The sequence below is a fragment of the Neltuma alba genome, unplaced genomic scaffold (assembly GCF_004799145.2).
Source record: "Neltuma alba isolate B1F8T4 unplaced genomic scaffold, ASM479914v2 tig00004681_pilon, whole genome shotgun sequence".
NCBI lineage: Eukaryota > Viridiplantae > Streptophyta > Magnoliopsida > Fabales > Fabaceae > Neltuma > Neltuma alba.
In genome coordinates this window covers 14,584-39,463 of record NW_021633813.1, presented here as the reverse complement: position 1 = coordinate 39,463, position 24,880 = coordinate 14,584, and the positions used below count along the sequence as shown (strand labels likewise).

Genomic DNA, 24,880 nt, shown 5'->3' with positions numbered 1-24,880 from the left:
AGAATAAGCTTATAAAATGAAACATATTTCTTTCTAAATTTAAAGTTTATAAATATAATGAGCGAGTATTTAACTATTTATTAATATTTATTAATATCAGCCGTCGATGTGATCACTAGCTGGCCGTACGAGAGTCAAGGGTCTATACAGGACAGAAAGTGATGTCATAACTATCAGCCCCTTTACACTGATACCTGGGAGGTTTATGATCGCCGGGATAGGTGTGGGCCATGCTACACAATTCCTTGTTCCTCTGAGAGTACTCATCGGGCTGGCAGCTACTATCGCTGCAGCAAAATTTGGGATCCTTCAACGCATCACACGCACTGTAACATCCTACGTATCGACCCTCCTTGTTCGCCGCTACCAAAAATGAAGGGCACACGTCCTTAAGATCTCTGGCACAGTCCACGACCGGGCAAGGGCCGGATCCGTCCACCAGTGTCCCTCCACTGGGCTGGATCCGAACCCGCATGTTCTGCCCGTGGACTAGGCTCACTTCGTAGGATACGACCGGGTTGTTGATGTCGAAGTTGAGGAGAGTCACCGGGTAAGCGGGTTGGGGACCCGCGCAGAACAGTTTGCCGGTGCCGCAATCCCCGGTTTGGCATGAGAAGTAGAAGGAGGCATTGTTGGAGCACTGGGTCCGAGCCCAAATGGAGCCGGTCCAGCGATCGTCCATGCTGTAAGTTGTGTGGACGTCCGGTGGAAGTTCTGGCTCCGCATCCAACATGTCGGTGCTTGCGGCGCGCCATATGGTGTAGGGACACTGGTTCGTAAAATGAAATTTCACATCACAACGCCCTCCTGCATATTACAACACGGATGAGATCGGAGTCTTTATTGCATAGTAGCAGATGAGATCTTGTGGATAAAAACCAGGAGAGGTGGAGGGGGATATGAGTATGAGGGGGATCCAATAATCTTTAAAGCCTTCTTACTTCACAGTAAAAGGACTGTGTAGTAGAGACTCTGAATTATGCTTGGAATGAAGCGATGAACAAGGAAGGAATTACTGTTTAGGACTGAAGCGGAAAACAAGAAAGAAGAGCAAAACCTGGAAAGAGTAAGAGTAACGGCACCAGAAACTTGAAAAGAGCTGTGTTGGTGGCCATGATATGATCGATATCTCTCTTGATAACGGTATTCATAATGGGGATGATGACGATGGTATTTATACAGACAAACACAAACAATTATATGCGGGAGGATTTGTGTCACAAGCGTCGCATCCAATAATTAATAATGATATTTGTCAACGTTAATATATAATTATAGATGATTGGATTATAATCAATTTGTGATTTCCCATTCATGATAATTTCTTATTTTATTTAGACTAATCATTATATATTTATTGTGATTGTTATTATTTATTATAGATTGCTTTAGTATATCGATCATTCATTCTTATTTTAGTATATATAAGCTCATATTAATCTGTGCTTATATTTTTATTCAATTTTGAATCAGATGCAAATTGGCCCTCATAAATAGTTATGCGTCCATTCCTGCACTTTGATTTCCAATGATCAACAGAGCTTCAAACCTCGTTTGAAATACGTGCCATGTAGAGGATGACAATATGGCTTGAAGGACTTGGGCCAAATATTTGAAGAGAGCACGGTCGTGCTCGAGATCTGTGAGTTAATGCCTGTCAAGGAGGAGGGAAAAGGGAGCTTTTGTGAAATCCGATTAGGTAACAGTTGAGGGATTTCCAGCAACGAGATTCTCTTCGTGTATATGAGTTTAGCGGGCGGGCGGGCGGAGCCAAAGTTGAACCCAAATCCATCAGGTGGAAGATCCGTTCTGAGCGAGCAACAGACCAGGCAAAGTGGAAGATCTAAGGGCAACCATGAAAGAAAGGAAAAGGTCAGCAAGAAACTACAAATTTGTCAAGCAAGAAAGCAAAGAATATTTAGTTAGGACTTAGGAGTATAGCTGAAAAAATAAATTAGACCCGGGGAGTTTTCTTCATTTTAGTATTTTTGGCAGCTACGGCGTACAATATTTGGAAAAAGAGAGGAAGTTTTGGCCTTTAAGAATTCATTTTTTATTTATCTTTTTAGGGAAAATCCCAGAAAAAGCCATTGGAATATACTAAATCCTAGATTGGGTCCTTAAATTTCGAAAATGACAGAATGGGTCATTGACCCAATCTGTCATTTGTGAAACTCAGGCGAATTGACATTTTTGCCCCTGAGCAAAAGTGAGTAGTTATTCTCTAAACAAATCTAGGTAACGCTTACACTGTTCTAATGATTACAAGATTCATTGTAGTTAATAATAAGATACCTGACAATAATAAGATACCTGACTATGAAAAAATGAATAGTTATTCTCTACACAAATCTAGGTAATGCTTACATTGTTCTAGTGATTACAGAATTAGTTGTAGTTAATAATAAGACACCTGACTATGAAAAAGTGATTAGTTATTCGCTATACGAATCTAGACAACACCTAAACTCTTATAGTGATTCCTTGAATCATTGTAGTGAATGAATAAATGAGGGCAAAATTGTCAATTCGCCTGAATTTCACAAATGACAGATTGGGTCAATGACCCATTCTGTCATTTTCGAAATTTAAAGACCCAATCTGACGTTTCTCATATTCTAAGGACTTTTTTTGGGATTTTCCCATCTTTTTATAACTTTTTCATTAAAAAAATCATTTTACGCGAAATGAAGAAAATTATGCCATTAAAGTTGGCGTAAATGTAATTTAGCACAAAAATAGACAAGTGATACGTTTAGGGAAGGATCAGGAAAAGTCGAAAGCAGGAATGGACTACCCCCCCCGGCAAACGTACAATATGGATAATAATCCAGCTCTGTCTCCCGGTTGACGTGTATCACACGCGCTTCCTCGTAATCTGGCACTAATTTTAATAACTTTTTAATTTTTCTTTTATTTAATACATTCACTTTAATTTTCAATACAATAAAGGTTTACACAAGTATAATAATAAGTGAAGCAAGAGTTGCACGTTTATATGGCCTTACAATTTATTAACTCATCCAGAGAACACGACTGGTCAAAGGCAATGGTCAAAGTTTTGGCGGTGGCCTGTGCCTGAAAAGATAAAATTTTTTATATGGCAAGTTTCCCAAGAGAGAGTGAGTACAAACTTACTTAGAGAAAAAAGGGGTTTAACCCAGTCAAATAGATGTCCCTTTGGATGCAATAGTGAGGAGAGCATACTACACACCCTGAGAGATTGTGTGAGGGCAAGAGAGGTGTGGGCATTTTTTATTAACCCTAACAAACAACATATATTTTTCTCTTGTGATTTACAGGTGTGGCTAAGGAGAAATGGGAGTCTAAATCCTAGTAAGGCTAGATTTCACCGGTGGCCGTGGACAAAAATTTTTGGGCATGCGTGTTGGATAATTTGGAAAGCGAGATGCAAACAAAGCTTCAATGGAGGGGCCCCTACGAGCTTAGAGATGCAACAGCAATGCCTCTTTCATATCATGGAGGAATTGGATTCAGGGATTTTATCCCACAGGTTAATCCAATGCAGTGAGAGAGCCTGGACTCCACCAAATAATGGGGAAATAAGGGTGGATGTTGATGCGTCGGTTCACCAATATGACCAAGCTGCATGTGGCGGCGTCATACGTGATGCCTCAGGAGAGTGGATTATGGGTTTTCAAAAGGCGATAGGAGTGTATCCGGTAGCAATAGCTGAAATATTAGCAATTAAAACAGGGCTGGAGGTCTGCAAACAATTTCACTTTAGCGATATTCACATATATTCAGATTCCTTGGAGGCTATTAATATGCTGTTACGAGACAGTGGAATCAATCATCCTTTCAGAGCAGAGATTGAAGAAACTAGAAAGCTCTTGTACGAGGAGTGGAAGGTGATCATCTCACATGCAAATAGAGAAAGTATTCATTGTGCAGACAGTATGGCTCGGAATGCCCAGATGACAAATCAGCAAATCTCCTTATATTCAGAAGTGCCAGCCTGGTGCAGGGAAGGTTTCTGGCGAGATAAAAGCTCAATGGCAAGGATTGGCCAAGGGATCTAACTGATGTATTCATTCTTCTCTTTTTTCAAGCTTTAGCTTGCCGTTTTGTACTCCAAAAAAAAAAGAGTTGCACGTTTATATAAAATCTTTAATAATATGACGTATAAATAGGATAAAAATATTTTCTTCTAAATAAGACTAGAAATGAGTAATTGACAAAATATTTTTTATTTTTTCTTCAAAATGTTTGGCATTGGATATTTATAAAGAAATTTTGAATTATGCTTTGACCTAAATTACTATAAGGCGTAAAGAACTTTTATATGCACACACGTGTGTATGCTTCTTCGTGTTCTTATGACAAGGCACGTTTTATAAAATTGATGGCTCAAAAGTAATTAAAGACTTCTTTTATTTTCATTATACCGTTTCTTGCGGCCAAGACAAGTGTTATAATTCTTACACGTGGATATATACATAATATATTGTGCGTAGGTAGACGAGTATTACATATAATGATGACACAGTGAACGAATTTTTTTTAATAAAGCTTCGACTTTCCTTGGCTCACAAGATTAATTCGAGAACAGACCGTGTCTGAAGCAAGTAAGGGTGCTGGTCTTAACGTTATCAGCGTAACTACAAGCATCAGGACACCGTGCCTTGAAACTTGAGGGGATTGGATGGGCGGGCATTTCTCTGGCGTGTTAAAATCTCCAGTGCAACAATACTGTGGCTCATTGGAAGCCAAGCACGCACTCTTGTAAGCAATAACTGTCCCATCCGACCCTATTACTTTTTAGCATGGAAAAAAAAACCGGACCGGACCGGCCGGTTCGACCGGAAAACCGGTGAACCGGTCTGCAGTCCGGTCTGGTTCAGGAGTTGAACCGGGATCCTATCGAACCGGTAAAGAACCGGTTGAACCGGTCATAACCGGTACAAAACCGGGTAATCCCGGTTCACTGGGTCAGCCGGTTCCGTTTAAAAAAAAAATTCCTTCTTCCTTTCCTAATTCCCTTTCCCGTCGACTTCCCCCTATTTCCCTCCCCCGAATCTGAATATCTGATTCCCCATTTCCTCTGGCTCGCAAAATAGCATCTCGCCTCCCTCCCTAAAACCAAAATCACCTCCTCCAAAATCCTTGCTCCCTGGCGTCACTGACAGCACAGCGATCTCCGGCAGAGCTCCTTGTTCGGCAGAGCTCCAAAATCGCAATCTCGCAAGTCTGATCTCCAGTCTCCCTCAACCATCTAAGCTTGTAAGTCTGAGGGTCTGAGCTCCAAAATGCAAAATCGCAATCATCGCAAGTTGCCGCAGGTCTAAGCCCCAAAATCGCTTCATCGCAAGTTAGCGTTCCCTTCGTCTTCGATGCATTAAGTTGTGTGTGGGTAAGCTCAAAAATTTTCCCTTTCAGCTGGATTGTGCCTTCTTTCTCTTTTGCTGTTGAACGAAAGGTTTGGGAAGGGAGGAGATAACCGGTTATTTCCTACGCTGCTGCGCATGTAAAGATTGTACCTAGGAAAAGTATCTTTTTTTCGTTTTTAATTTTAACAAGAGAAAAATCTTTAGTTGAGAGACAGAGGATATGATTTATGGCAAAAATATACTTGCCTTGTATTGGAATTTGGAACTGTAAGTAAATTAATGTTAAGGCATCGCAACAAATAAGCTTATAAACAGCATTCACCGTTCTTGCTTCTGCCCCCCCCCCTCAATCATAACTGATAGTACTTTTAAAGTTTTAAGATGGAGTCAACAAGATACATCGTATTCAATTGATGAGGAGTATATCCTTTACTGGTTGCATTTTTATCAACAAGATACATAATATTATGAATTAAATTATTTTATTTTAATATGACCGGTCCGACCCCGGTCCGACCTCGGTCCGACCAGTAACCCTTAACCCACTGTCTCAACCGGTTTAATACCCGGTCCGGTTTTTTGTTCCTTGCTTTTTAGTGGATCCGGGCACACCCGGTGCTGCCTTGTGGGGCTATGGACAGGGGCAAGTTGAATCCATCTACATTGCTCACAGCATAGAAATCTTGTCCACCGTTCGCTGCCACCGCGAGTTCTATCAGCGTCGACCCGGCGCCGTTGCAGCTGACTTTGACATCCCATCTCTGTTTTTCCCAATTTGCATTATTTTCCTTTTTTCCAAAAAAAAATACCACTGTTATTAACAATAATCAATATCAATAATATTATTATATCATGTCGGTGGTGCTTCCTGGAAGTTTCATTGACTCGTGTACGGACACCTAAGAACAACCCAACCAATTTCTCGCATCTCGCATCTCCTAATAACCCGCCCCCTTCATTCAACTCGTGCCGATATATCCCAAAAACATCCCCATCGTTCGCACTGTCGTCCATAGCATTCCTCTCCGCATCAACTTATTACGGTTCTTCTGTATATGCAGAGCAAGTAAACATTTTCTTTCGTGGAAGTCAATTACTAAATGCGTTATTTCAATTGCCGTAATTGAAGAATTATGGGAGCTTCCCGCTGTGGTATAAATCATATAATATGGATTCGTTGTATTTTAATAGCAGAATTAAGTTAGTTGTAGAAATACTACTACTCGCAATTTTATTCTCCGGACAAAATGGATCCGATAATTATCTGTAGAGGTCGAAGATGACATTTTAGAAATTAAGTGAGGAAACAGCACCGGGATGGCGTCCGTACCAAGAATTAGAATCTTTGGGTAATAAAATAATCCGATGATGGTGTATACCACTCGCTTCACAGACGCTGGGCCAGATCCACCGCCAAGTGCTTCCGTGACCGTGACCTTCTCTTCTTTTAATTAAAAAAATGATCAGGTCTTTTTAATACAGAGGAAGTTACAAATAAAGACCCCAAATATATAAAATTATGATTTGAGATTTTGAATTTAGAAAACAGCAAATAAGGAGTAGGTCCTACTTTTGTAAATATGAAATGTAGGTGAAATGTTTAAAATATCCCTCAGCCAAATTGTGATTTGGTCTGCTAAAATTATCATTTACTAAAGTAAACTTATAATTTTCATAATTAACTCGTCATTTCGCATACCCTCAGCTAAGTTTTGATCTGGTCTACTAAAGTTGTTATTCACTAAATTGCACTTGTCATTTCTCATAGTCAACTTATCATTTGGTTGAGAGGCATTTCACATATTTCACCTACATTTCATATTTGCAAAAGTGAGACTGGATTCTTATTTGCTATTTTCCAAATCCAGGATCTCAAATTGTAATTTTACATATTCAAGGGTTTGTATTTGTAGTTTTTCCTTTTAATAATGGTTTTTTGATGTAAAGTCAGAGTTTTTTATAAATTAATTTGTATGTAAGACTAACATTTATCAGGTCAAATACATTAAGATTAAAGTGCATGTTCTTAATAAATATATTTTTCAAAATTTGAACTTGTAATACTATCTCTAATTCTTAATATAAGATCTCATTTGACTTTATTTTAATCTTAAATATAAGACTCAAATATATTTTATCTTTCATACTTATTCTTTTTTTTAAGGTAATCTTTTTAATAATGATAGTTTTTACCAATACAGTTAATTAGTAAAGATATTTTAGAAAAGACAATACATATTTATTACAAATAATTAATTTAATTTATTTTTTTAACCTATTTAAATTAGTTAATTAATTCTACAGGAGGTAGCATCTTTCTTACGAACTGATAATGGTTTCAAGGGTGCTTGGAATGATAAGCAGACACCGACTGGAGGGATAGGGAAGGAAAGTGAGGGTGGGTGGGCGGAAAATGCTAACCCTACCCCGAGGAATTCTGCTTCCTTTTTCGTCATGCTCACCTCATTCAATGATGTCATATTTCCCCATCCTTTTCTTTATTCTCATTCGAATTAAAGTTAAAACACCCGCGATTTAACGAATCTATTATAACTCAATCCCAACTCAAAATGACACCAACCCACATAAACGTTGCGGTGGCACAAACAAATTTTCCGGACGTACTAGAGCATCTGGTCCGAGCCCAAAAGCGACCCGACCACGGAGGAGGCACGTCTGCTGAGCTAGTTGCTCCGCTCGCCAACCCGAATCCGGTCTTAGACAATTGAGGGTTTGGAGCTCCGGTTAGGGTTCCTGGCCACGCGGTGAAGGGGCTTGTTCGTAAAAGTAATCGTGGCTGCGATTCCTCCTGCACAAAACCCCGTCTTGCAGATCAATCTCCATATATATGTGTGTGTATTTATGTAACACTTGTCATTAAGTAAAATATAAATAAATCGGGTTGGGCATATAGATGCTCATCAGTTTCAAACTGACAAATGTCATGACTTCTCTAAAAATAAAGAAAAAATAGGAGCACTTTCTATGTATAAAACACTTATTATGCAAATGAGTATTGTACTTGCACATCAACTCCAGTTAACTGGAAATTTGCCAGTGTTGTGAATGCGGTGTATACACAAGCATGTGGGAGCTACATGAAAGGAAGGTGTATACACATTATTGATACATACTATAGAAGAGGAAGGGCAAAGTAAGGCATAACGCAACTCGAGTATTCATTGAGAGGTTTTTCTCTGTTTTGTTGAGCGACAGTTTCAAGTTTGTGAGGTACGATATAAACAGGCAGGGTTTTTGTCCTTTTTTTTTTTTTTTGGGAGTACGTGGGAAGCCCTGTACGTTGCTAATACCGGAAAATCTTTTTTTTTTTTTTGCTGGGCCACTGCTAATAATATCGGAAAATCTGTCAGGGATTAGAAGGATGAAAAACCAGCAACTGCGGTGTTAAATTCAGACAATAAATTGAGATGATTAAGCTCTATCAAACTATATCTGTTATATTTTCTATAAGAAAAATAGAAAAAACTTAAAAATATATATCCCTTCTGGGTTCAGTACGTATTATTTTTAAACTCAGATTTCTGTAAGGAATGGTATGAATGAATTTCTTAAGGATGATTTATCACAGTGTATAAAAAAAAAAAGAAAATACATGTATATCTTTTGTGTGTGTGAAATAGGGTCAAGCATTGTCTCCATTGAACTATTAAAATGCATATCTTTGCACAGTTGTCACGTGTATTCTCTGTTCATTTGGCTTTCTTTTTCTTTTGCCAGCTGTTTATTTGGCTTTTTAAATGATTGTGAAATACTACCTCTCGTCTTAATATAAAAGTTAGCGATTAATTTTAATATATTAAAAAAATTAATTTAGTTATTTATAATAAATTTGTATTATCTTTTATAAAATATCATTGCTAATTATGTGTATTATTAGATAGAACATTTAATAAGTGTAACTATTATAAATGACTATTTTTATAATAGTTATTGACGCATCAATTGTTAAGGATCAGAGGTAATATATTTTTATTGACGCATCAATTGTTAAAAAAAAAAGTTCATATGTTTAATTTCTTTATATAATTGTGATAGTACATATAGTACAGTTGACGGATAGCATGTGGAAAAATATACACATCTAGTCGATGGCTTCAAAGTTAGAATAGTTGCGTTCATGACCGTACCGTTGACAAATCATCAAATATCACTAATTATAACAACGACTTCCTTTGATTTTGTTCCCATCAAACTGTATTATTCCCATATACCTATATGATGAGTTCATCATATGTAATTGTGCACATATAGCACAATATCATCAAATCAAACTACATTATTATTCATCTGCATGCACACATAAGCGCATGTTATTACTGGACGTAGCAATTGCATAACTATTATCCCACACGGTGGAGGAGTAACGAAGCTCCGATTTTCCTTTGCTTAGGGGCAGAAAGTGATGGCGTAGTTAGGTCCGCCGTTGCAAGTAAAGGTGCCTTTGAGATCATCGTAAGCGTAACTGTAAGCTTGAGGGCACTGAGTGCTGAAAAACTGGGAGTAGGTGCTGGGTTTGCATGTGCTTGAACTGCTGTACTCTCCGGTGCAGCAATACTCAGGCTTGTTGAAAGCTACGCAAGCACTCTTGCACGCAATAACGTTCCCATCGGAGCCTGTTACTTTTAGGTCATTTGGGCACGCCGCGTTGATGTTCGCCTTGCAGCTTGACTCTTTGCAGTCGCCGGTGCCGCCTTGTGCAGCCATAGATATCGGCAAGTTGAACCCATCCACGTTACTCACGTCATAGAAATCCTGGCCACCGTTCGGTGCCACCGTAATTTCCGCCAAAGTTGCCGGTGTGGCTCCTCCTTTGCCACTGCACTCGACTTGACCGGAGCCACAATCTGCCGTGTCACAGTGAAAGTTGCCGGCGCCACCGGAGCATCCCGTCCGAGCCCAGAATCGGCCCGACCATGGTGAAGGGACGTCCACGGATCTAGATGCTCCACTCGTCAACTCGAATCCGGTTGTGGACAGTGCAGGGCTTGAACCTCCGTTTAAGGTTGCGGGCCATACCGTGAATTGGCAATTGTTCTTAAAACTAATGGTGATTGCATTTCCTCCTGCACAAAACCACGTCTCCCAGATTAATCGTCACATATAATATTCCTTCAATGCATGCATGCTTAATCATGATAAGCAAACTATATTGTGTGAATAAAAACGAACTAAAAACGGAGCTGGGCATATACATAGATGCTCAGTTTCAACAAATTAATTGATCATCATATATAATAACTTCAATTCGCTGAAAATTAAATAAGGAGGGGAAAGGGAGAGGAATGGAAAGACTCTATCTATGAAAACCCTTAGCCAATTAATGTGGTGAGTGTGGTATATATGTCATACCATGGAGGAGGACGGCCAGAGTAAGGCACAAAACAACTCGGGTATTCATGATAAGAGGTGCAGTGTATGTATTGGTGTGCTAAATTTGTGGTGTGTTTTGATGGGAGATATATGGCTCAAGTTCGGGGCTATATATATAGGCCGCGGCGCTTCGAATAGTGGAGATGGAAATTTAATATATCTTGCCGTGCACGTTGCGAACATTGAAAAAATAGCTGGTTTTCCAAACCGCCAATCATGGAAATGTCCCATTAATGATAATTTCATGTATTCCACTCAAAAAGGGGGCCGGCGAAACTACAGAGACATCTAGGTCAGGTGGTAACATTATACTACTTCCCATCTCATCCGATTCTAATTATAAGACCTCATATATTTAATTTGTAGAGAACGGAGGTAGTATTATACGCTACTGGAAATTCATCCCTGTCAATTAACATCGTCGTGATCTTTCCGTTTGCTGTTGCGCATATCATTTATCATCGAACAAATTGCTTTGGTTTCACCGTACGAGGCGTGTGTATATACACATGTATACACACACATATATGCTACTTTTCCACTTGCCATTTCAGCCGTTAGAGGGCTAGTGCTAATTTATATAATCTTCTAATTTTAAATATAAAACCCATTCTATAGTATTTATTTATAGTGCAAAGAAATAATATGTACTGGTAATAGTTAAGGGATAAATGTCAAGCACTGGAACTTCCTGACTGACTCCTGTAGATAGTCAATGATCTCGCCCTTCTGTCTTCCTCGATTTTTCCTTTCGGTGGGGTCTAAATTAATAATGCCAATTTATTGTTAGGCTTGATAATCCGTCTGATTCAACCACGGAAACTTAAACAAAGTTGGGCGACCGGCGGCTATATGTCTTTGCTGACTCCAATTACTTCTTCATTTAGTGGGGAAGGCTACCTGTGCTGGCAAGGCTAGGTGTGGTAGACTGGCAGCCGCGTCATATTATTTCAAGCTTGTAACCCACGAACCACGATATAATTAAAAGCTTCAAGTTGTCCCGGGTCATTCCCGTCACTAAGGAATTTCTGGCGTTATGTTGTGGAGATTACCGGACCGAGGTAGTTGCAGGTCCCTGACATGCTTCCTCAAAATTTTCAAACAATTTACACATTACCCATATACTCTCACGATCTTTGATATACAATGTATTTTGTATTACAATTTTACATTATAAAATAGGTCTTATATTTAGAATTAAAAGAATATATGTATGATTATTCAAAACACATCCGCGTGCCTGCTTAGGAGGCATTCCCCAATATATAAATTCATTTAATTTTATAAGTTATGTATAACTTCCATATAAAAATATAAGGAATGTTTGTAATATTAGTAAATGTTACTGCATGCCTATATGAATTTACTACCTCCGATCATAATTATAAAAATTAGTTGACTAGTTTGAGGAGATTAAGAAAATAAATTAAACTATTTATTTGTAACAAATAGGTGTTGTCTTTTCTAAAATATCCTTATTAATCAAGTATATTAGCTAGAACTACTATTGTTAGAAGGAGTACCTTAGGAAAAAATGCATAAATATGGGAGACAAAGTGGATTGGGATCTTATGTTTAGGATCAAAGTAAAAGTCAAACAAAATTTTATATTAAGGATCGGAGGTTGTATTATTTGTTTTAAATACAAGCCAATATGTTAATATACGATTTTATATTTTTCTGCCAGTGTCCAATAAAAATAGTTTGATCATTCGATGAATAAAGGAGATCTCCTTACAAAAATTAATCCAAGTCTTTTTTTCATAGTCAAAGACCAAATTACACTGCCATCAACCTGAAGAGTAAGTCAATATTGTGGGGCGGAAAAAAAAACTCTTCTTCATTTGTTTTTATTTTTCAGTGCTCTTTGAATCGAGCCCAACCGTCCTAGCATATGTATCTGGAAACATCAGCCCATATTTTCAAGTTTCAACCATTGCAGGCCCGGCCCAGCATATACAATCCGGCAACTAAAGGGGTGTTTGGATAGAAACCAAACCATGGTTTCAGAAGTGCTTTTACGGATTACGAAGTAAATATGTGGAGGAGATTACCTCGTTTTGCGGAAAAGTGCTTCTGAAACCATGGTTTTGGGTTTCCCAAACACCCCTTAAATGTTCTCGTTCTCTTTGTCTGTTTATTTTTCACTAGAGCCCCAACCAGTGATGATACGTGCATACGGGGTTTTGAAGTTTTGATTCATTTATTACAATTTGCTCCCCTGTCTCGTCCGTGGATATGAACCAGGTCCAATACTACTGATCATTGGCCAGCCTTAAGTAAGTTTTTATGAATCATGCATTTAACTTCTAAGCATTCTGCGAGAAATGATATATGATGTAACATATGGAGTGAGTATTCGAAGAGTCTAGTGGATAACTCGGTCTAATCACAGAATCTGGTGAACATAAAGCCAGATATTAGAATGAGCTAATTTCTATCTTAATGTACCTTCTGACTCTTAATATATAATCTAATTGTTGAGTTAAATTTGATCTTAAATGTTACATATTTCTTATATTTTTTAATTTATTTTTTTAATTTAAGCCTATGGATACTCTATTAACTACAATCAGGTAGGAGATGGAATGATATTATAAAAGATAATTATAGTGCTTATGTAAAAACATATCATATTTCTTATAATTAACTAACCTACATAATTTTCTTAATTTAATCAAATTAGTTTAAAAAGTTTTACATTAAATATGGGAAGAGTACTGAATATAACTCTTTTATTGCGTCTAAGATCAATGGCCACTGTTCTGCCAAAAATTGCCTGGCAAGATTCTTTGAGCATGTCGAAACATGTATGATCTCCCTGCGTTTGAATTTGAAGGAGTGACTTCTTAATAAAAATATTCTTTCGATCATAAATATAAGATTCATTTTATAGTATAATTTATATAAGTATTATATTTAGCATTGGAGGAGTAAAAAAAAGCTGTTGAAGAGTCCTGTTTAAAAAAAAAAATTGCTTAAAATTATTTGAGTTGAGGGATGTAATTCGTATCTCAGTGAGTGTGATTTTTTTTCCCAGACATATTTAAGGTATCTTCAGTTATGTACAAGCATGTTTTTGTCTAATACATAGTTAAGGATAAGTTGTATAAGGCTGAAGAAGAATTGCATCCATTGAAAATGAATTGCTAGTCCTTAAACAGATTTCAAATACTTTTAACGAATAAATATTTTAATTTGAATCTGTTCAGCATTTTTCCCAATATAATATCATATGGCCTCTAATCCTCAAATATAAAACTTCTCTCCATTTTATCCTCCAAATATATATATTTTAAAATATTCTTATTGACTAGACGTATGATAAATGTTTTCATCACGAGATTATTATAATGCACATAATTAAACAAGTTATTTTAGAAAAATTAACACACACTAATTTAATTAATTTTTTTAAATATTTTTAAACTAGTTATATAATTATTATAATGTAAAGTATAGAATGTATGGAAACACATTCAGAGGCTATAATCACGTCCGTGCATTCTTTTCTCTCTATTTTTTAAAAGCGCATGCTCTGTATTTGTTTTTCCTCTTATATCGTCAATGCACTTCCTGCTTTTTTACCAATAAAGCACAATTAAAGGAGGCTAGATTGCAAAGGCAGGTTAGTACGTAACCTAAGCAAGGCATTCCTTCATAGAGGAGGCTAGATCAGGGCTCCAAAAGTTGCATTAACCAAACTGTGCATAGCCGCATCTGGTTGGTTGTTGAGCGTTAAATAACTGGGCGGTATTAGTTGTTTTCAGTCGCTCAGTTTGATTATCAAATTTGTAAAGAGAGAAAGAAAAGAGATATTTGAAAATTATTTATAAATATGAAGGGAGGAAAAAAACTTTTATAAGCATAAATTAAAAAAATTGTCGGTCTATTTTTTGGTATACGAAAGCGCATCAGGCAAGTGATAAGGGATAACTTTAAAGATGACTTCTTTTCGAGTCCTTCAAAGCAAGCCATAATTCCCCCATTCCATGGACAGAAAAGTTTCGAACTTCTGTTTCACTTTTTCTTGTGGTACGCCATAATTCTACCATTCCATGAACAGTAAAGTTTTTAACTTCGGTTTTACTTTTTCTTGTGGTCCTTTTGTTTAAGCTGTTTTGATTTTTCACGTATAGTTCTGAGTTCTGACGAGTTTTATGCTAGGCTTTTGTCAGTTTCTGTCTGGGGCATGGCGCTGCTTCTTTTTTTTTTGGAGTAGGATGTTATCACTAACTCAGGGTATCTCAGCGTATCGGTCAGACTAATCCTAGGGTGTCTCGCCAGGAATTGAACCCATGACCCAGTAGGGGAACGCGCCTTGCGTCCCCGTTTGCGACCAGTCGGATCCAACCCTTGCAAGCAGCGCTGCTTCTTTTTTGAGCCGATCTGCCAACCTTGCTATTTTTCCCGGTGAGTTTTGGCTTTTTCTGGCAAGTCTTGTTACTTTTTATCTAGCCAAATGAACCTCTGGAATTGTTTGTTTTTCTAAAGACAGAAACATCAACTGCGTTGTGGGGACCCACTTTCCATTTTTAGAAAATCAAGGGCCTACTCGTCGTTTTGGCGCGTTCTATTCAATTTGTCTTTTATCAACCGTTAATCAGCCCCATCGATGAGCTAGACTAATTTAGTAAATATTTTTAATTATGGTTTATTTTCTATATTCATGTAAATATTTAATGATATGTATATCAATATTGGAATTTAATTATGATTAAATTTGGTTTGCAAAAGATTTTGATTAAATTTGAACGGTAGATAATTTGGCATTTTGATTTTGTGATATATACTTTAGTCGTGCGTATGATAAAATCGTATTCACATCACGTAGGAGAATGGGAAATTCAACCAAATTTCATATTTTAAACAACTAAAATTCTGATATAATTCAAATCCACCCAAGAAAATAAAATAATTATCAGTAAATCCAAATGATAAGGGAACAGTTGTTAACTTATTATTTACTACTATCTTTGATACTTAATATAAAAGCCATATAACTAATTTGAAGAGATTAAATAAATTAATTAAATAATTATCAGTAAGTCCTAACCGTAAGTGAGTAGTTGTTAACTTATTATTTACTACTATCTCCAGTACCTATTATAAAAGCTAGATAGCTAATTTGAGAAAATTAAAAAAATTAGTTAAACTAATTATTTATAACAAATGTGTGTTGACTTACTTAAATTATCTTTATTCAATCATTTACATTGAAACTATACCTAGGTGAAAATATCTTATAATTAATAGGAATATTTTTGAGAACACATTATAAATTTATGACTTTTTAATAATTATATTTTTTACTCGAGACTTCATAGCAATTATTTTAAAAAAAAAAGCTTATATTTTAATAATTGATTTTACAGAGAACCCATGAATTATAGGTTAATTAATATACTACTACCTTCGATTCTAATTATAAGAACTAGTCAAAGATTTAATTTAATTCTAAATATAAGACTTCAATCTACTTTGTTTTTCACATTTATTTATTTTTTTCTAAAAATAATTCATATGATAACTGCACATGCTAAAATGTTTTCACTATAATGCACATGATTAATAAGAATGTTTTAGTTAAAAAAAATATATTATTATAAATAAGTAATTTAACTAATTTTTTTAATATTATTAAATTTAGTTATTTATCTTTTATGTTAAGTATTGATTAAATCATGAGTATTTCAATTAACTGCGAATGCTGCTTAAATTTTGGCTGGTTGATATTGACAACTCCCTATAAATGTACTGTGTCTGTCATAACAGAACAATCGGAATTACATATAGGAAAAATCCACATAGGAAAAGTCTTCAATCTAGTTAACATTATCTTAAATTTTAATGGCATTTTAATTTTTCTTTTATTTAATACATTCACTTTAATTTTTAAGACAATAAAGGTTTACACAATGCAATAATAATTGAAGCACGAAATTGCACGTTCTTATAAAATCTTTAATAATATGATGTATAAATAGGATAAAAATATTTGCTTCTGAATAGGACTAGAAATGAGTAATTGACAAAATATTTTTTATTTTTTCTGCAAAATGTTTGGCATCGGATATATATAAAGAAATTTTGAATTACGCTTTGCGCTAAATTACTATAAGACGTGAAGAACTTTCATATACACACATGTATGTATGCTTCTTCGTGTTCTTATATGACAAGGCACGTTTTATAAAACTGATGGCTCAAAAGCAATTAAAGACTTCTTCCATTTTCATTGTATACCGTGTCTTGCGGCCAAAACATGTGTTATAATTCTTACATGTGCATATATATATATATATATATATATATATATATATATATATATACTCCTCCTGCCCTTAATATATCACCTGATTGTTAAGTTAATTTTGATCCTAAATATAAGATCTATTTCTCATATTTATCAGTTTTTTCTAAATTACCTTTACGGATACTCCCTCGACTATAATCAAATAAATAAGGGAAGGAGAATATTAAGAAAGATGATTATGGTATTTTAAGAAAAACATGTCATATTTCTTATAACTAACTAATTTATCTAACTTTTCTAATCTAATCAAATTAGTTAAATAAGTATTATATTAAGGATAGGAGAGTAATATATTGTGCATAGATGTACGAGCATAACATAATTATGACATAGCGAACGATTTTTTTTTCATAAAGCTTCGACTTCCTTGGCTCACAAGATTAATTCGAGGACAGACCGTGATGGCATAGTTGGGCTCGCTTCTTGCTGAAGCAAGTAAAGGTGCTGGTCTTATCATCATGAGCGTAACTATAAGCATCAGGACACTGTGTCTTGAAAACTTGAGAGTATTCGGTTGGGGGGGGGCATTTCCCTGGCGTGTTAAAATCTCCAGGGCAACGATACTGTGGCTCATTGAAAGCCAAGCATGCATCTATCACCCAATAACTGTCCCATCCGACCCGATTACTTTTAGTGGATCCGGGCACACCCTGTTGATGTTCGCCGGACACTTGAGACTTTGCAACCTCCGGTGCCGCCTTGTGGGGCTATGGACACGGTCAAGTTGAACCCGTCTACATTGCTCGCGTCATAGAAATGTTGTCCACCGGTCGCTGCCACCGTGAGTTCTATCAACGTTGCCGGTGGGATTGCCCCCTCGCCATTGCAGCTGACTTGACCGGAGCCACAGTCTGCGGTGGCACAAACAAATTTTCCGGAGGTACTAGAGCATCTGGTCCGAGCCCAAAAGCGATCCGACCACGGAGAAGGCACGTCTACTGAGCTAGTTGCTCCGCTCGCCAACCCGAATCCGGTCGTAGACAATGGAGGGTTGGGAGCTCCGGTTAGGGTTCCTGGCCACACGGTGAAGGGGCACTTGTTCGTAAAAGTAATTGCGGCTGCATTTCCTCCTGCACAAAACCACGTCTTGCAGATCAATCTCCGTGTGTGTGTGTGTATTTATATAACACTTGGCATCAAGTAAAATATATATAAATCGGGCTGGGCATACAGATGCTCATCAGTTTCAAACTGACAAATGTCATGGCTTCTCTAAAAATAAAGAAAAAATAGGAGCACTTTCCATGTATAAAACATTTATTATGCAAGTGAATATTGTACTTGTACATCAACTCCAATCAGCTGGAAATTTGCCAATGTTGTGAACACGGTGTATACACAAGGAAGGGAGCTACATGAAAGAAAGGTATATAGACATTATCGATATTTACCATAGAAGAGGAAGGGCGAAATAAGGGAAAACAACTCGGCTATTCATTGAGAGGATTTGCTCTGTTTTGATGAGAGACAGTTTCAAGTTTGTGAGGTACCGGTGTATATAGGCGGGGCTTTTGTACGTGGAATTAGGGGTGGGAATAGGCCAGGCCAGGCCAGGCTTCCCTCTTAACAGGCTAGGCCTATTTTGTAACAAACCAGCCTGAGCCTGGCTTGTGGCCTGTTAAAGGCTTTCTTTTCAGCCTAAGCCTGGCCTGACCTGAAGCCTGTTAAAAAGCCTACATTTTTTTCAAAAACTATTAACAGGCTAAAAATAGACCATATACACATAAATAAATTCAAAATTATCTAAAATACAACACAAAATCTAATATAATCTAATTAATCAACAATATAATACCAAATGAAACAAGGGAACAAGGTTCATCGCAATTACAATAATTTTGACCAAATAAAAGTATAGCCGTCCGCCCAATTTCTTCTTGTTTTTTTTTTCCTGACCAGCGTAGTTGCTTCTTGTTTGAACACCTTGAAAAGAAGAAATGAAATGTATAATATATTGACAATGAATCATAAAGCACATATTAGCAATTTAGCATATATCAGTTGAATGACCAAAAACATGCTTCTAGGAAAATGAGTAAGAAACCTGATAAATCAAAAGTTAACAAAAATATCCACAACACTAAAATTCCTAATTTTCTGTAGAAAAATTCTGATAAAATCTTGATCCAGTGGCACAATACAGGCTACTGTAGAATCTATAAACAAGGCGCGACTAAAAAGACAAGAAGAAGAACAATGAAAAATTATAAAACATAAGCACAGCACTGTATGATTAAAATTTTGATAAAATCTGTTACTCTCCATATATATTATACATATATTCGTGGCGGTGACTTCAGATTTCTCCCATATATATATATATATATATATATATGGGGGAATATACACATGGGACCTTGTGTGTGTGTGTTCATGGCGGCGACTTCTAATTTCAACGATTTCTTCCATGAATATATATAATCACATTCAGATTTCAGATTTCTGCCATGAATAATGAAATCATATCACCAGTCGATTGCTTTTATTTATTGGAATATGATGGACGAGAGAAAGTAGTGTTCTAGTTATCAAAGTTTAGTTTGTAACAAAAAGCTTACCCATTGACGACGTACCGAGCTAAATGAGGAGTGAAGAGGAGGAGAGATTAGGTCTAGAAATTGGGATAGTGTGCGAATGGCCGACCGCGGGAGCTCGGAGCTGAAGAGTGAACGACGGCAATGCCGTGGAACTGAACGACGCTGGTGAGACTTGGAGAATGGAGAACAAAGTCGAGACTGGAGATGGAGAGCTCGACTGCTTGAGTGGCGGCTAGAATGAGCTAAGGAGTTAAAAGATAGATAAGGAAAACCTAACGAACTAGGGCAGAGAAAATGTATTGAGGTTCTTTTTTGGCGAACTTTGGGTTTAAAATCGTAAATCTTGCACGACACTTCACAAACACACACGGTGAGGCAGTGGCTAGGTGACCACCATCTCACCTCCAGGTCACGGGTTCAAGGCGTCTTTTTGACAAATCTAAACATAAATACAAAATATTACAAAGGCATAACAAGCTCAGGCCGCCTGACAGGCTTTATAGGCTTTTTATAAGGCCTGAGCCTGGCCTATTAAGCGAAATAGGCTCTGAAAGAAGCCTGAGCCTGTGCCTATATTTTAACAGGCCTAGCCTGATCAGGCCAAAAATAGGCCAGGCCAGAGGTCCCTGACAGGCCGCCTGGCCTATTCCCACCCTTACGTGGAATGCCCCTGTACATTGCTAATACCGGAAAATCCTTTCTTCTTTTTTTTTGTTTGTTGGGCCGCTGCTAATAATATCGGAAAATCTGTTGGGGATAAGTAGTATGAAAAAATAGTTGTTATGTATTTGGAAGGTTGTGCATTAGATTAAAATAAATCCAACGATTTTTAAACTTTTCTGTTTCAGATTTTAATTTCCAACTGCGGTCTTAAATTTAGACTATAAATTGAGATGATTAAGCTCTATTAAACTACTCCTCCGGTCCTAATTATAAGACCCAATTGACTTATTTGAGGAGATTAAGGAAGTAAGTTAAGTTGGTTATTTATAATAAATAAGTGTTGTTATTCCTAAAATATCCTTGCTAATTAAGTATATTAGCTAAAACTATCATTATTAGAAGGATTATCTTGGAAAAAAATGCATAAATATAAAAGAGAAAATGGATTGGGTCTTATAATTAGGACCAAATAAAAAGTCAAATTGGGTCTTATAATAAGGACCGGAGGAGTATATACCTTATATTTTCTATAAGAAAAATAGAAAAAATTTAAAAGACATATCCCTTCTCGGTTCAGTACGTATTATTCTTAAACTTAGATTTCTGTAAGGAATGGCATGAATGAATTTCTTAAGGATGATTTATCACAGTGCATCAAAAAAAAAAAAAATCACATGTATATCTTTCGTGTGTTTGTGTGTGTGAAATAGGGGCAAGTATACTGAAATGCATCTCTTGGGACAGTTGTCACATGTATTCTCTGTTCATTTGGCTTCACCTTTTTGTTGCCAGCTGTTTATTTGGCTTTTTAAATGATTCTGAAATACTTAATCTAGTCTTAATACAAAAACTAATTGATTAATTTGAGTAGATTAAGAAAAGTAGTTAAGTTATTTATTTATAATAAATATATATTGTTTTTATTAAAATACTATTACTAATTATATGTATTAGCTAGAACATTAAACATGTGCAATTATTACAAGGATTACTTTTAAAAAAATAGATAAATATTATAAACAAAGTGTATTGAATTTTTATATTTAAGATCAAATTAAATGTTAAACTAATTCTTATATTAAATATCAGAGGCAGTATATTTTTATTGACACTTCAATTGTAAAAAAAAAAAAGGTTAACCTATACCTGTTTAATTTCTTTATATAATTGTGATACTCCTCCGGTCCTTAATATAGGACCCTTTTGACTATTTTGATTAAATTAAGGATGGTAGTTAAGTTAGGTAATAAATATAGATATCCCAAAATACCCTCGGTTTACACTTCTAAAAAGAAACTGACATTTGAAAATTCTAGAAGGGATTTTTTTTGGGTTAGCGAGAGGGTGTAACTGAATTCAATGTTTTGTTTCTGTTTCTTTATTTGTTTTTAATTTTCCTGTTTATAAGAAAAAATAATTAATTTTTTTTTCTTCAGGCAGGAACTTTTTCTGTTTGATTGGGTAAAATATAAATAGAAGATTATATTTTCTGGGCACAAAGAAAATAGATAGTATGATTATTATTATGCTATTCCTCGGAGGTAAAAAAATCCAATTACCTTGAATGGGTATTTGTATGAAATTTTTTTTTTTAAATGTTTAAATTATTTTATTAAAAATATAAAATGGTAGAATTGATGTATGTGTGGAATCAATAAGTAATAAGTATTCATTCACTTTATAAAATGTATAGGTGTATTATTAATGAATAATGAGTATTATTGTGGTATTTAATTATCTAATAGGGGTAATTTAGGAAAGAATGAAAAAATATGAGAAAGGGGTCCTATATTTAGGACCAAGATCAACCTTCCAATTGGGTCCTATATTAAGGACCGGAGGAGTAGTATATATATATATAGTTGATGGATAACATGTGGAAAAATATACACATCTAGTCGATGGCTTCAAAGTTAGAATAGCTGCGTTCATGAGCGTTGACAAATCATCAAATATCACTAATTATAAAAACGACTTACTTTGATTTTGTTCCCATGAAACTCTATTATTCCCATATACCAATATGATGAGTTCTTCACAAGCTCATGTAATTGTGCACATATAGCACAATATCATCAAACCAAACTACATTATTATTCATCTGCATGCACACATAAGCGCATGTTATTATTGGACATAGCAATTGCATAACTATTATCCCATGGTAGACGAGTAACGAAGCTCCGATTTTCCTATGCTTGGGGGCAGAAAGTGATGGCGTAGTTAGTTCCGCCGTTGCAAGTAAAGGTGCCTCTGATATCATCGTAAGCGAAACTCTAAGCTTCAGGACACTGACTGCTGAAAAACTGGGAGTAGTTGCTGGGTTTGCATGTGCTTGAACTGTTGTACTCTCCGGTGCAGCAATACTCAGGCTTGTTGAAAGCTGCGCAAGCACTCTTGCACGCAATAACGTTCCCATCGGAGTCTGTTACTTTTAGGTCACTTGGGCACGCCGCGTTGATGTTCGCCTTGCAGCTTGACTCTTTGCAGTCGCCGGTGCCGCCTTGTGGAGCCATAGATATCGGCAAGTTGAACCCATCCACGTTACTCACGTAATAGAAATCATGTCCAACGTTCGGTGCCACCGTAATTTCTACAAACGTTGCCGGTGTGGCTCCTCCTTTGCCGTTGCACTCGACGTGACCGGAGCCACAATCTGCGGTGTCACACTTAAAGTTGCCGGCGCCACCGGAGCATCCCGTCCGAGCCCAGAATCGGCCCGACCATGGTGAAGGGACATCCACGTCCCTAGATTCTCCAGTCGTCAACTCGAATCCGGTTGTGGACAGTGCAGGGCTTCCTGCGTTGTTTAAGGTTGCCGGCCATACCGTGAATTGGCAATTGTTCGTAAAACTAATTGTACCTCCTCCTGTACAAAACCAGGTCTCCCAGATTAATTGTCACATATAATATTCCTTCAATGCATGCATGCTTAATTATGATGAGCAAACTATATTATTTTAATAAAAACAAGCTAAAAATGGAGCTGGGCATTTATATATATATAGATGCTCAGTTTCAACAAATTGATCATCGTATATATAAGAACCTCAAATCGCTGAAAATTAAATAAGGAGGGGGAGGGGACGGAAATAGAAAGACTCTGTCTATGAATACACTTAGCCAGGTAATATGGCGAGTGTGGCATATATATATCATACCATAGAGGAGCAAGGCCTGAGTAACACACAAAACAACTTGGGTATCCATGATAAGAGGTGCGGTGTATGTATTGGTGTGTTTAATTTGTGGTGTGTGTTTTGATGGGAGATATACTGTTCAAGTTCGGGTCTGTGTGTATTGGCCGAGTCGCTTCGAATAGTGGGGATGGAAATTCAACGCGCGGAGCCCTATCCTGCCGTGCACGTTGCGAATATTGAAAAAATAGGTAGCTTCCACACCGTCAATCGTGGAAATAGCACATTAATGATAATTTCATATGTCCCTCCCAAAAATACGTTAAGGTGTCGAGATCAACGCTTGTTGTGTGGTTTCCAGCGGCGGCTGCGAAACTAGAGACTAAAGAGGCATCTTAGTCCGGTGGTAACGTTATATATATTTTTCCGGTCCTAAATATAAAGCTCATATGAGTTTTTTATTTAGGATATTGGAAATTCGTCCCTGTCAATTAACACCGTCATCATGATCTTTTCGTTTGCTTTTGCTCATGCGCATATCATTTATCATCGAACAAATTGCTTTGGTTTCACCGTACGAGGTGTGTGTATATACAGATGCTTACATATATACATATACGCTACTTTTCCACTTGCCCATTCAATCGTTAGAGAGCTAGTGCTAATTTATATACTCCTCCGGTCCTAAATGTAAGACCCTTATACTAGTGTATATAAGGGTCTTACATTTAGGATCGGAGGAGTACTTTTTTAGTAAGATTCATATTGTAATGTAAAACACGTTATATTTACTGCTTAAAGAAACAATACGTACGAGTAACAGTTAAAGGATAAATATCAAGCGCTGGAACTTCCCGACCGTCTCCTGTAGATAATCAATAATCTCGCCCCCCCCCTCTCTCTCTCGATTTTTCCTTTCAGTGGGGTCTAAATGAGTATGCAAGTTCATTGTTAGGCCTGATAATCCGTGTGGTCCAACCATGGAAACTTAAACAAAGGTGGGCGACAGGAGACTGCTTGAGCTGGCAAGCCTAGGTGTGGTCCAACCATGTCTTCACTAACTATAATTACTTCTTCATTTAGTGGGGAAGATTGCTTGTGCTGGCAAGGCTAGGTGTGGTGGACTGGCAGCCACGTCTGTTATTTCAAGCTTCTGACCTGCCATATAAAAGCTTCAAGTTGTCCGGGGTCAGTCACGTCACTATGAAATTTCTGACGCTATTTCGTGGAGATTACCGGACCAAGGTAGTTACGGGTCCCTGATATGCTTCCTTGATTTTTTCAGCCATTTTATGCCTATCAATACACTCATTCCGCCCTAAATATAAATATAAGATTTAGTTTATAATATAATTTGTAATATAAAATAATTAATTCTTATATTTAAAACGGGGAAGTATGTATATACGGTTATTCAAAACACATCTGCATGCCTGCTTAGGAGGCATTCCCCAATATATAAATGCATTTAATTTTATAAGTTAA

The 24,880-nt window shown here is 36.7% G+C and overlaps 3 protein-coding genes and 1 pseudogene across 3 annotated transcripts; all 4 read right to left on the bottom strand.

The window, feature by feature from the left end:
- Positions 1-142: 142 nt before the first annotated feature.
- On the bottom strand, positions 143-733 carry LOC114745447 (thaumatin-like protein 1). The gene has a single exon (XM_028933604.1). The coding sequence runs from the start codon at positions 731-733 to the stop codon at positions 143-145; it is 591 nt and encodes a 196-aa protein (XP_028789437.1).
- An 8,773-nt stretch (positions 734-9,506) lies between these two features.
- LOC114745451 (thaumatin-like protein 1b) lies at positions 9,507-10,822 on the bottom strand. The gene is made up of 2 exons (XM_028933606.1): positions 10,722-10,822; positions 9,507-10,435 (listed from the first exon to the last, which is right to left on the bottom strand). Exons 1-2 carry the CDS (start codon positions 10,768-10,770, stop codon positions 9,759-9,761), a joined length of 726 nt encoding a protein of 241 aa, XP_028789439.1. The 5' UTR covers positions 10,771-10,822; the 3' UTR covers positions 9,507-9,758.
- A 6,866-nt stretch (positions 10,823-17,688) lies between these two features.
- LOC114745446 (thaumatin-like protein 1) lies at positions 17,689-18,263 on the bottom strand. Its single transcript, XM_028933603.1, has 2 exons — positions 18,230-18,263; positions 17,689-18,116 (listed from the first exon to the last, which is right to left on the bottom strand). The coding sequence occupies exons 1-2, from the start codon at positions 18,261-18,263 to the stop codon at positions 17,689-17,691; spliced, it is 462 nt and encodes a 153-aa protein (XP_028789436.1).
- A 4,084-nt stretch (positions 18,264-22,347) lies between these two features.
- Positions 22,348-23,468, bottom strand: LOC114745452 (thaumatin-like protein 1b; annotated as a pseudogene).
- Between the last annotated feature and the right edge of the window lie 1,412 nt (positions 23,469-24,880).